The following is a 12,120-nucleotide window of genomic DNA, read 5'->3' on the forward strand; positions in this document are numbered from 1 at the left end:
AATATTCGTTTGCGCGTTTCGCGCAATAGAAATTTTTCTTATATCAGGGCCTCTATTCTTGAATTCATTCGTAAAGAGAAACGTATGCGCAAATTCTGTTCTAACGGAAGAGCTGCAAGTTTATTGGCTAAAACTGTACGATAGCTAATCAATTTGCAACTTTTCTGTAAGAACATAATTTGCGCATACGTTTCTCTTACGAATGAATTCAAGAATAGAGGCCCTGTTCAGTGTTCTTTATTACCGGCTGGCGGCTAGCAGCTCGGCGAGCCGGGCGAGCAGCGAGCGAGAACGCAGCGCGAGAGAAAGAGTGAGACATATGTGGCTATCTCCGTCTATTTAGCCGAGGCGGCCCGAAGCTCCCAGCGCTAACAGACGTGCTTTGTCATTGTGTGCGTCATCCCTACCACGCGACTCTCGCGTGACTCTCGTCCTCGCTCTGGCCACTCTGCTGCCGGGGCTTCTGAATCTATCTAAGCCCACAAGTGGTGACCCCGACGTGATCGCGCATTCGCGCGTTCACGTTTGCATCGGCGGCATACAAGAGAGGCGACTGGACGGAGGCCATTTTTGGTGACGCAAGAAGATCGGCCGTTTTCCGCGCTCGGACTTAAGCCGTCGGGACCTCATCCTGAGAGATTCCCGGCGACGCGGCCGAAGCAAAAACCTGAGGCGTACACCCAGGTCGGTGCACGCGTCATCCCGGCGGGCGCGCGTTTCCGCGCAGTCATCCCGGCGGACGCCTACGCACGCACGAGTCATCCCGGCGGGCGCGCATCCCGCGCAGCCACCCCGGCGGACATCTTCGCGCCAGTGAGTCATCCCGGCGGGCGCGCATCCCGCGCAGCCATCCCGGCGGACATCTTCGCACCAGCGAGCCATACCGGCAGCGCGCGGGACCATCCCGTCGCGTCGAGGACCATAACTTCGGAACACGTAGCGCATACAGCCCCCGGCGCGCACGCAACGCAGGCATCAAGGCACGCCCCTGGCAGCGCATCCAGCCGACACCGCCGTCCGGCGGAACGCAGGACAGTGCAGTTTGCCTCCTCTCGCCGACGTCTCGAGTCCGGGCTCTACCTCCTGCGAGGGACGACGCCGCTTCCAGAACTTCGAGAGCGTTGAGGCATATGCTTTGCCTCGTCCTGGTATTTCTCCTCAGTTTCTTTTCTTTCTTCTCATTTTTTCTCGGTTCGCGGTACGCGTCACATAGCTTAAATATGACGGAAGAAGACGCGCGCGTAGAATCGTACCGGGTGCCTAAGATTCCGTGTTGAATAATGCATTGGTTTGGGAGACTTGTTGTCAAATCACCCTTCTGGTCAAATTACCCGGTCTTGTAAGGAGCATGCGTGATTGTGCGATTGCGTGTGATTGGGTGGAATGTTCTGGAAGGCGAGTGAACTGTAACGGATGAATTCTTCGTCCTACGTCGGAGGTCAGTCGTTAAGCTACTCTTGTCGTGAGCTGAGCTGAGTGTCGATCACCGCGAATACTTATAGTTCCTTATATAGCTCTTTGTTCGTTCAGTTAGTATTTTCATTAAAGTGAATAATCACGTGTTTTGTATCCCAAACCGATTTAATATTTTTCTCCTACCAATCCCAAAATTCCGCCCTTCTGGCGACAGGCCCCGGAAGATTGGTTTTTGCGTGTTGAAGCGTCGTTTAGAAACGCGAATATAACCGTCGATAGTACTAAAGTCGATCACCTTATCGCTAGCCTCGATCCCGAGGTCATTTCGCATATCAGAGATTTGATTACGGCGGAACCACCGCCCGATAACCTGTACAAAGCGCTCAGAGACAGGATTCTCGCGACGTTCGCGGTCTCACCGGAGGCCCGTTTACGGCAATTGCTGAAGGGTCAGGTTCTGGGGGACCGGAGGCCCTCTCACTAATTAAGTCAGATGAATCAGCTCAACGGTGGGCAATGCAGTCCTGCCGTATTAAGATCTCTCTTTATTGAGTTGTTACCCGACACGCATAAAGACATTTTGGTTGCAACTAACGAACCTGATCTGCAAAAATTAGCAGAAATCGCGGATAAACTCGCGGATATCAACGGTCCCAGTTCCGCAGTCGCCTTGGTCGCGCCGAAAGAATCCAAAGGCACTCGTCCTAAAGCTCCTTTGAGCGCTGACGAGCGGATCGATAAGCTGTAAGGTATCGGGCGGTAACGCGCCTGCGCGCCGCGGCGAGCACAGCTGAGCGCGCGGCACGCTACCAGCGCGTCCGAGCGGCCCCTCTTAGCGGGCGATACGAGAACGCATGCGCGGCGACGCGGAGCGAGCGCACGGACTCCACGCGCGCGAAAAGGGATTCACTCTCCTCCGAGAAGAGATCCCGAGCGGAAGCAAGCCAAAGCAAGGAGAATCTCGAGAGTCACTTGATCGAAATAGTCTCGCGCGCGAGTCTTAAGAATCCGTCGTCCTAGAGTCGGTGTTAAATTGAATCTGTAAAATATTGTAACTGTTCAATTTATTTGTTTAAATATATACATAGTTTATCAGTGCTACGAATCAAACTAGTTCTCTCGGTTCAAAACCGCCCCACCTGATTTCCTTAGTAATATCCTTACAGTTTTCAGAAGTGGGATTCCCACTCACTTCCCGCCTCAAAGAGGGCTGAGAGAACCTTCGGGCCGTATAGTAAAAACCCGCAGTAATTTAGCTATGGAGAAAGCTAAATTTGAGGGCCTCTCCCTGGAACAATTGAAGGAAGAGGCAAGTAAATACGGATTGTCCGTTACGGGTGACCGTGACACGCTAATCCAAAACATCATGCGGCACCTTGAGAAGGGCCGCATGACTTGCAAGATGAAGCAGCCAAGGCTTCGGCGACCGGTAAACCAAGGAAAGGCTCGACAGGCTCCGTCGAGCAGGTTCCGGCGATCCTGCTGCAACAAGTTCTGCAGTCCGTTCAGGGAATGCTGGAGCAGGCTGGAAGAAAGAGGGAACAAGCTGAAAAAAGGCAGCACGAGCAGTTCGAGAGGCAGAGAGCGGCTCAACAGGAGCAATTCGAGCGGTTGATGCTGTTAGCGATGAATAATACCAACCAGACAAGAAGAGACGAACCCCCGGAAGCCGCGCGGACGGAGTCAGGCACGACTCCGATAGGCAGCCCGTTGGCGGCCCAAAGTTCCGGAAGCAGTCTACCGATAGGAAATCTGGTGAACTACCTTTCGCAGCAGATACCGGAGTTCGCTGGAGGAGAGGATGACAACATCCAAGCTTGGGCGAATCGGGTGGACAAGGTCGCCCAAGTTCACGGAGCGTCGGACGGGGCCACGCTCTTGGCAGCCTCGAGCAGGCTGACCAAATCCGCTCGTAGGTGGTACGAGCTCCAGACGGGAGCAGCCATAGAGTCCTGGGCTGGACTGTGCCTAGAGATGAAGAAGATGTTTGAGAGAAAGGTACCGTTCTACAAATCCATGCAGAAAATCGAAGCCCGGAAGTGGCAGCCGGGCAAAGAGTCATTTGACAGATACGCAATAGAGAAGTTAGCGCTTATCCAAGTGCTCAACTTACCGGAGGAAGATAGCATTCAGCTCCTGATTGGCGGAATCACGAACAGCCATGGCCACAGACCCGCTAAACCGCTTCCTGGAGAGGATGAGAGTCATCGCGGAAGGGGTAGTGGACACGGAGCGGAAATCGACGCTGCCTGGAACGAGCGCTAAGCCCAAGGAGGGTCCATGCAGAAACTGCGGAGGTAAGGGCCATTTGACAAAGGACTGCCAAGCCGAGCCAAGCTGCTTTTACTGCAAAAAGAAAGGGCATCGGCGGTTCGAATGTCCGGCTCTGAAGCGGAAGGATGAGAAGCCGGGAACGTCGTCAGCAACGGTCAGGGCAGCAGCGAGCGTGATGCAGGAGCCGTCATCGGCAGACGAGGTGGTAGCATCGGTGGAGCAGCCAGGGAACCGCCTCGAGGTCACCGATCCTCTGGTAGGAGTAAAAGACATCAACGGTGAGCGATGTAACTTGCTAGCATTGGTCGATACAGGAAGCCCTGTGTCATTCGCGAAATTTAGCGTTTATGAGCGGTGGGTAAAACCGTCAAATTTAGAGTTAGCCCCGTATAAAAGTCGGCTTAGGAATTTAAGCGATTAAACGTTAGAGATCATAGGAACGGCGAAGGTCAAGCTGAGTTTGGAACAAATCGCGAACAAAGGACTCGCGGTAAATTTACATGTCCTCAAAGATAACACATTCGAAGGGGATATTATTTTGGGAAGAGAGTTCTTGCAGCAACAGAAACTCACCTTGATTTTCAAACCGTCGAGCCAAGGTGAGAAGGAGAGCGTTAGGTTGTTTGCCCAATTGCCCTTGTATATCGAGTCGAAGTTTCCAGAGGCCTTAGAGGAAACACTAGAAAATAAAGTCCGCGATTTAGAATACAGAGATAGGCAACGGTTGAAGGACATAATAATAGGCGTCCACAAAACAGAGTACGTACCGGTAGAGGACGACTATGAAGTTCAGGTCCGGCTAAAAGACAACTCGACATATTCCTTCTCACCGAGGCGATTTGCTTACGCGGAACGTCTACAAATCAGGGCCATCATAGATGACCTGCTGGCTCGCGGAATCGTGAAAACTAGCACCTCCCCGTACTGTGCTAGGGTAGTGCCAGTCCGTAAGAGGAGCGGGCAAATGCGACTCTGCGTCGACTTGAGACCGCTAAACGCACGAGTCGAGCGGCAACGATACCCGTTCCCAGTTATTGAAAAGTGCCTGGCCAGGTTAACCGACAGGTCCGTTTTCACACTCTTAGACCTAAAAGATAGTTTTCACCAAATTAGAGTACATAAAGATTCCACGAAATACTTCGCGTTCGCGACGCCGGACGGGCAGTATGAATTTAACAGACTACCTTTTGGTTTTTGCGAATCGCCCGCGGAGTTCCAGAAGCGGCTGGTGCAAATACTTAACCCGCTTCTCCGCGACGATAAGGTACTCGTGTACATGGACGACGTGTTGATAGCCTCGCGGTCGACCGAAGAGAATCTTGAAGACGTCGAAACGGTCCTTTGGACTCTGAAAAAATATGGGTTCGAACTGAACTATGAGAAGTGCCAGTTCTTGAGAAAACAAATAGAATTTTTAGGATACGTAATATCCGCGGACGGAATAACGTTAAGCCCGAGGCATACCGAAGCGGTTAAAAATTTCAGGCAACCACGCACGGTATTAGAGGTTCAGAGATTCCTCGGTTTAACCAATTATTTTAGGAGATTTATTAAGGGGTACGCGCAGATTGCGAAGCCCATACAAGAGTTAGTAAAAAAGGACGTACCATTCGTTTTCGACGACCACTGTGTCGACGCGTTTCAAAAACTAAAGCGGGAGTTAACGTCACCCCCGGTGCTCCAATTATACAATCCGGCCGCGCCGACGGAATTGCATACGGATGCCTGTAGCACAGGCTTAGGAGGAATTCTCCTGCAAAAGCAGAAGAACGGTCAGTAGTCCCCGGTAGCCTATTACAGCCAGAGCACGAATCAAGCTGAGAACAGGTATCACAGCTATGAGCTCGAAATGCTGGCAATAGTCAGGGCAATCGAGCGTTTCCATCTATATCTTTACGGGTTGGAGTTCCCCGTGGTTACAGATTGTAACGCGATAGTGTACGCGGTGAATAAGGCGAACCTCAACCCGCGAATAGCGAGATGAACGCTCGCTCTCCAAAATTATAGGTTTAAGTTACCTAACTCACCGCCCAGGCAAGCGCATGTCCCATGTGGACGCCTTAAGTCGATGTACGGCTTATGTGCACGAGCTACCTCTCGAGCGGGAGTTAGAGCTGCGGCAGCTAACGGACCCTAAAATTTTGGAGACAAGTAAAAAATTAGAAATCGGAGAGGATAAAAAATTCGAGTTAATCAATGACTTAGTTTATAAGAAGGACGAGAACCAGAAACGCTTCGTGGTACCAGATTCAATGATAGCCAGTTTAATAAGAGCTCACCACGACGAGATGGCTCACTGCGGAGCCGAAAAAACCATCATGGGCATCTCGAAAAATTTCTGGTTCCCGTCCATGAGAAAAGTCGTCCACGATTACGTGGGGAATTGCCTCACATGCGTGACGGCGAATAGCGCCTCGAATCGATTCGAGGACGAGACTCAGCTCGTCCCCCTTCCCGAGGCGCCAATGGGGTGCACGTGGACCACCTCGGGCCGTTGCCCGAGTCCGCCGACGGATTCCGGCACATATTGGTGGCGGTCGACGCGTTCACTCGGTTCACGTGGCTGCATGCCACGAAATCTACGGGATCGAAGGAAACGATTAGCTTAGTAAAAAATATATTCGATACCTTCGGCAGACCATCGGAGGTCGTGTCGGACCGAGGTACGGCATTCACGTCGCGAGATTTTAAGGAATTCACAGAAACGCAACAAATAAAGCATCGGAAGGCGGCCGTAGCCGCCCCATGGGCGAACGGCATCGTAGAACGAGTAAATAGGTTCATTAAAACGTCGTTGATTAAATCCATTGTAGAACCGGCCGAATGGAAAACCCACCTCGGTAAAATACAATACATTCTAAACAATACTCATCATTCGAGCATAAAAGCAACTCCGGTGAAGCTAATGCTGGGATTCGACCAACGCAATCATTCAGACTTCGCGCTTGCGCAGCTCACCAGTGCGTTGGCGGAAGTCGAATCTGACCTGGAAAAGGAAAGAGAAATTAAACGCTATTCAGCACAGGCCGCAACGAACCTAGTAAGGGAATATAAAATAAAAAATATTGGGATAGCCGACATAAAAAACCTTCGGTATACCGCGACGGCGAGTACGTGCTAATAAAAAACGACCGGAATAAACCCGGGGAAAGCGCGAAGATAAAACCCGGTTACAAGGGCCCGTATCAAATAGCGAAGGTGTTAGGGCATAACCGCTACGTAGTAAAAGACGTACCTGGATTCAGCCTCACTCAAAAGCCCTTGAACACTATCCTATCGTCCGACCGGCTTAAGCCCTGGATCAGGATCGGCGACCCTGTACCGAAAAACGACGGAAAATAGATACGCGCTAGATTAGGAACGGAACGTAATGTAACCTGAGTCGCAAGAGAACGAAACCTCGAAAGGATGGATACGGGACTGAGAGTCTCGATAGAGGCACTCATTCGGCTCTTGCGAGTCAGGAACATCTCTAATTATAAGTAAATTGTATACGTAAATTGCGGAAGTAAATGTACAAGACTGCGTAACTCGACAAACGAGACCGCGAACAGATACTGGACTGGATACGCAACGCGCGGATGTAATAAAATAAAGTGTACTTACCTTACCCTGCGAATAGCCGATCCGAGGCGGAGAACCACTGGCGTGTGCGCAGCAACTTCGAGACGAAGTTGCAGGCCAGGAGGGCCGAACTGTAAGGTATCGGGCAGTAACGCGCCTGCGCGCCGCGGCGGCACAGCTGAGCGCGCGGCGCGCCACCAGCGCGGTCCGAGCGGCCCCTCTTAGCGGGCGGCACGAGAACGCATGCGCGGCGACGCGGAGCGAGCGCACGGGCTCCACGCGCGCGAAAAGGGATTCACTCTCCTCCGAGAAGAGATTCCGAGCGGAAGCAAGCAGAAGCAAGGAGAATCTCGAGAGTCATCTGATCGAAATTAGTCTCGCGCGCGAGTCTTGAGAATCCGTCGTCTTAGTGTCGGTGTAAAGTTGAATCTGTAAACTCATTGTAACTGTTCAATTTATTTGTTTAAATATATATACATAGTTTATCAAGTGCTACGAATTAAACTGGATCTCTCGGTTCCGAACCGCCCCACCTGATTTCCTTAGTAATATCCTTACAATACCGTCTCACTGGACGAGCTCAGGGCCTCCCTTATGGCTGCGGCTGGATACCTTGAAAGGGATGTCAAGGTGAGCCCTTTTAGGACAGCACCCAACGGCCTGCGCTCTGTATGGGTGCAGTGCCCTCTGTGGGCCGCAAATCTTCTGGCCACCGTGGGCTCAATTGTCGTCGGCTGGACGACGACGGCCAGGGTTTCACTGATGAGATCCCGTCCGGTCCAATGCTTCCGCTGCTGGGAGTTCGGACACGTTGTGGGCAACTGCCAATCGCGGTCCAGCATAGAAACGGCCTGCTTCAACTGTGGACAGGCTGGTCACTTTTCCAAGGATTGCTCAGCGCAATCACACTGCGTCGTATGTGCTGACCGAGGTATCGACCCTAGCCATAGGATAGGCTCTAACGCCTGTACGAGTTCCTATTCCCGTGTCCGGAAGACGGAGCCTGCAAATAATAAGGAAAATTAAATTTCTTCAAATTAATCTGAACCACTGCCGGGCGGCTCAGGATCTTATGAGCCAATTTGCTGTCGAAAATAAAATCGGCGTTTGCTGTTTTTCGGAGCCCTGGAAAGTCCCGACGAACCATCCATATTGGTTCTCTAGCGCAGACGCTTCTACGTCTATTGTGTTTAATCCGGACTTCGCTGGCCCGGGATGCTCTGTTTTCTATCGGTCCGATAACATCGTTGGCGTCCTAATTAAAGACTTGTACATAATTTCGGTATATATTTCACCGAATATCTCGACGGCTACTTTTCTCAGTTTTGCGGATCGTCTCTGCGATGCAATTCGGATGTCCGCCGGTCCTGTCATTGTATGTGGTGATTTCAATGCAAAATCGACCATGTGGGGAGCAGCGGTGTCGAATCGGCGCGGTAAGATTTTTGTAGGCTTGGCGGACCAGTTTGACTTGGCTTTGTTGAATCGAGGAGACACGCCGACGTGTGTCCGGCCACAGGGTTCATCCGTGGTTGACCTTACCTGGACCTCCTCCGCGTGCGTCGGCCGCGTTATGAACTGGCACGTGAACTGGAGCATGGAGACCCTGTCGGACCACAGGGCGATCCTTTTCTCGTTCGAAACGGGCGATGTGAGGACGGTCGCTGGCCTTGTATCCCGAGTGTATCCTCGCTGGTCGTTCGCCGGACTGGATGAGGACCTTTTATGCTCTACGTTCGAATTTTTGAGCTCTGGTATATCGGAGGATGGCTCACCGGAGAGCTTGGCTGCGGCGGTTTGTGGATATATGTCTAATGCTTGTGACGTGGCGGCGCGCAGGTCCGGCCTTAGAGCGCCGAGGCGTGCTGTCTATTGGTAGAACGAGGAGATTGCGAATCTCAGACGTGTTTGCACGGGAGCCCGCAGGAAATTTTCCAGAATAGGGCGTAACCACTCAGGAGAGGAACGTCGGGTCTTGGAATCGAGTTACCGGGATGCAAAGAGAGCCCTTAAAAAGGCAATTCAACGCTCCAAAGTTAGATCATGGAAGGAGCTAATACGCAGTGTAGACGACGACCCATGGGGGCTACCATATAAATTGGTTATGGGGCGATTAAGAAGAGCTTCCCCTGCTCTCTCGGAGACTTTAGAGCCGGACGCCCTGGGTGAGTTGCTTGATTCTCTCTTTCCACCAGGAGAGACGCACTCTCCAACCGAGATATGGAGAAACGGATGCTCCTTCTCCGTTGATGATCAGGTAGATGTTATGGAGGTATTTGGAGCAATCCGTCGTAATAAGAAAAAAAGCAGTCTTGCTCCCGGCCCGGATGGACTCGGTAGGATCGCATGGAGTAAAGCTGCCGAGATTGCCGCAAAGCGCTTAACCGTAGTATTTAATTCATGCCTTAGATGCGGAGTATTTCCCACCATCTGGAAACTGGCAAGGCTAGTACTGATTCCCAAGGATTCGGTGGGCACGCGGATAAAAGCCAGACCTATTTGTCTGTTAGATGAGGCAGGAAAAATCTTTGAAGTCATAATTGTCAATAGACTTAAGGCACATATGGAAGCATCACCTGACGCCAAACTGTCCTCATTTCAGTTCGGTTTTAGAGAGGGGCGCTCCACGATTGATGCCCTCGAGGCCGTTCTTGACGTGGTCCGTCATGGCTTGGAGTCGAAGGGTTCGCGATAGCTGTCAGTCTCGATATATAGAATGCCTTTAACTCGCTCCCGTGGGGAACCATTCGCTGGGCCCTGGAGCGGAAGGGATTTCCGGACTACTTGCGCCGTATCCTGGACGATTATCTCCACATAAGATACGTTGAATACCCAACCATCAGCGGCTCTATTGAGTCGAGGCAGGTTACATGCGGGGTTCCTCAAGGCTCAGTTCTGGGCCCGGTATTATGGAACATCGCCTTTAACTATATTTTGGAAGTCAGACCCAAGCCTGGCTGCGCGGTGTTCTGCTATGCCGACGACACTCTGATTGTGGGATCGGCTCGATCGATGGAACTGATGCGCTCAAGGATCAACGACCAGATATCGGGTGTACTAAGGAGAATGGACGCGTTAGGTCTGGTTGTCGCGGCCCAGACGATGGCCGTCTTGTTCAGGAGGAAAGGCCTCAAAATCCCTCCCGACCCTGTTGTCCGGGTGAAAGCGGCACTGATCGGGATGTCGCCCGCGATTAAATACCTTGGGGTTACCTTGGATTCTCAGCTTACATTTGTAGAACACTTCAATAAAGTTTGCCTAAAAGTTACTAATATTTCGCGGGCACTCCACGGCTTGATGCCGAATCTTAGAGGTCCTCGTGAAAACAAAAGAAAATTGTACGCCAATGTTTTGGCCTCGGTTGCTCTCTATGGTGCCCCTATATGGTGCGAGGCTTTGATGAACTCTAGAAAGGGCATGAATGTTTTCCAGGCCACGCAGAGATCCATAGCGATCCGCGTGTGTGCCGCTTATCGTACGGTCTCGTTCGATGCTGCTTCTCTAATATCTAGACAGGTTCCGTGGCGTCTACTGGCGTTGGACCGAAGAAGAATCTACCGGAGACGATGCGACCTACGCGAGGCCGGGTTGTTGGATCAAAAGACCCTTAAAGAGATTCGCTGCGAAGAACGCGTCCTCACCATGCGTCAGTGGCAAGCTGTAGCAGAAAGGGAGGACCCTCCGGGCCTCCGAACAAGGAAGGCGATTGCCCCCATGTGGTCCCGGTGATTTGACAGGGGGTGGGGCATGTCTCACTTCCACATGACTCAAATTATGTCGGGTCATGGATGTTTTGGGTCTTTCCTGCATAAAATCGGCAAGATAGATGACCCTACGTGCGCACATTGCGGCATTGCGGAGGACACCGCGGATCATACACTCTCCGACTGTTCAAGTTGGGACGAGGAACGTGCGAGTCTTCTGCTGGCTCTGGATGTGGACATTTTAACGCTTGGATCTGTGGTTGCAGCTATTCTTAGGAATAAGGAGTGCTGGTTTGCGTTCTCACACTTCTGCACCTCGGTAATGCTGTCTAAGGAAAATGCCGAGAGAGAGAGAAAGCGTATGAGGAGAAATGACGTTGGTTCTAATGGAAATAATAGTGCTTTAACTCCACTGAAATAAATGCCTGGGGCATTTGCGTTTTGTGGTTTTACATCGATGGCTATGATAACATTGATTTAGAGTGAATTGTCCGTGCGCTCACTGACGTATACTGGCCTCTCAAGTTAAATATATTCACGTCCCCTTTCTTTGCGTGGCTCTTAACTATTGTAGTCTAAAGATATATGCTTAGTGTGCGTTAGCACCTATGCGTCCATATATTAGTATTGCGGTTCCTTAGCCTAAGTGCGCTCGTGTTGCGTTTCCAAGCGCCGTTTGTTCTATCGTTAGTTTTGGTACAACTACTACTCTTTAGAATTAAGATGTTTTACGTTCTTCGCGTTATTTCATTGGCTCGGCCTACTTCTAATCAATAGTTTTTTCTTGTCGATTGATGTGCTGGCCTAGGGTACATCTAATCGACCAATGTTGTTCGCTGCTTTTCTAATATATACATGTATATACAGTGTCTTGTCAGACCGTGCTACGAGCCGGGATCCTGGGCTTTAATCCCGAGTTAGTTGAGGAGGATTTATGCACGGCGGGCTCTCTTTCTTTAAAGATGGCGGGAAGCTTGCCCATCGTGCACTAAGAGTTATTTGAATTCTGAAGCACGAGACGCCTGCGCAGAGGTCTAAACGCAACTGTAACACCGGGCTCGCATTGTTATGCCAGCTCAAAGAGACGTAATTGCCGACTGCGCTTGCGGGCTGCGCAGCCTGTTTGTCTGGCGCGTTTCTTCAAAATGCGTTAGACGGTGAC

The 12,120-nt window shown here is 51.3% G+C and overlaps 2 protein-coding genes across 2 annotated transcripts; both read left to right on the forward strand.

Annotated features, from left to right (window-relative positions):
* The first annotated feature begins 3,865 nt into the window (after positions 1 to 3,865).
* LOC105556685 lies at positions 3,866 to 7,032 on the forward strand. Its single transcript, XM_012003778.1, has 5 exons — positions 3,866 to 3,968; positions 4,119 to 5,462; positions 5,698 to 6,226; positions 6,328 to 6,654; positions 6,765 to 7,032. The coding sequence occupies exons 1-5, from the start codon at positions 3,866 to 3,868 to the stop codon at positions 7,030 to 7,032; spliced, it is 2,571 nt and encodes an 856-aa protein (XP_011859168.1).
* Positions 7,033 to 11,001: 3,969 nt separating this feature from the next.
* LOC105556687 lies at positions 11,002 to 11,379 on the forward strand. Its single transcript, XM_012003779.1, has one exon. The coding sequence runs from the start codon at positions 11,002 to 11,004 to the stop codon at positions 11,377 to 11,379; it is 378 nt and encodes a 125-aa protein (XP_011859169.1).
* Positions 11,380 to 12,120: the final 741 nt, after the last annotated feature.

This window comes from Vollenhovia emeryi, unplaced genomic scaffold (assembly GCF_000949405.1).
Source record: "Vollenhovia emeryi isolate VEMERY1.0 unplaced genomic scaffold, V.emery_V1.0 DF939841.1, whole genome shotgun sequence".
NCBI lineage: Eukaryota > Metazoa > Arthropoda > Insecta > Hymenoptera > Formicidae > Vollenhovia > Vollenhovia emeryi.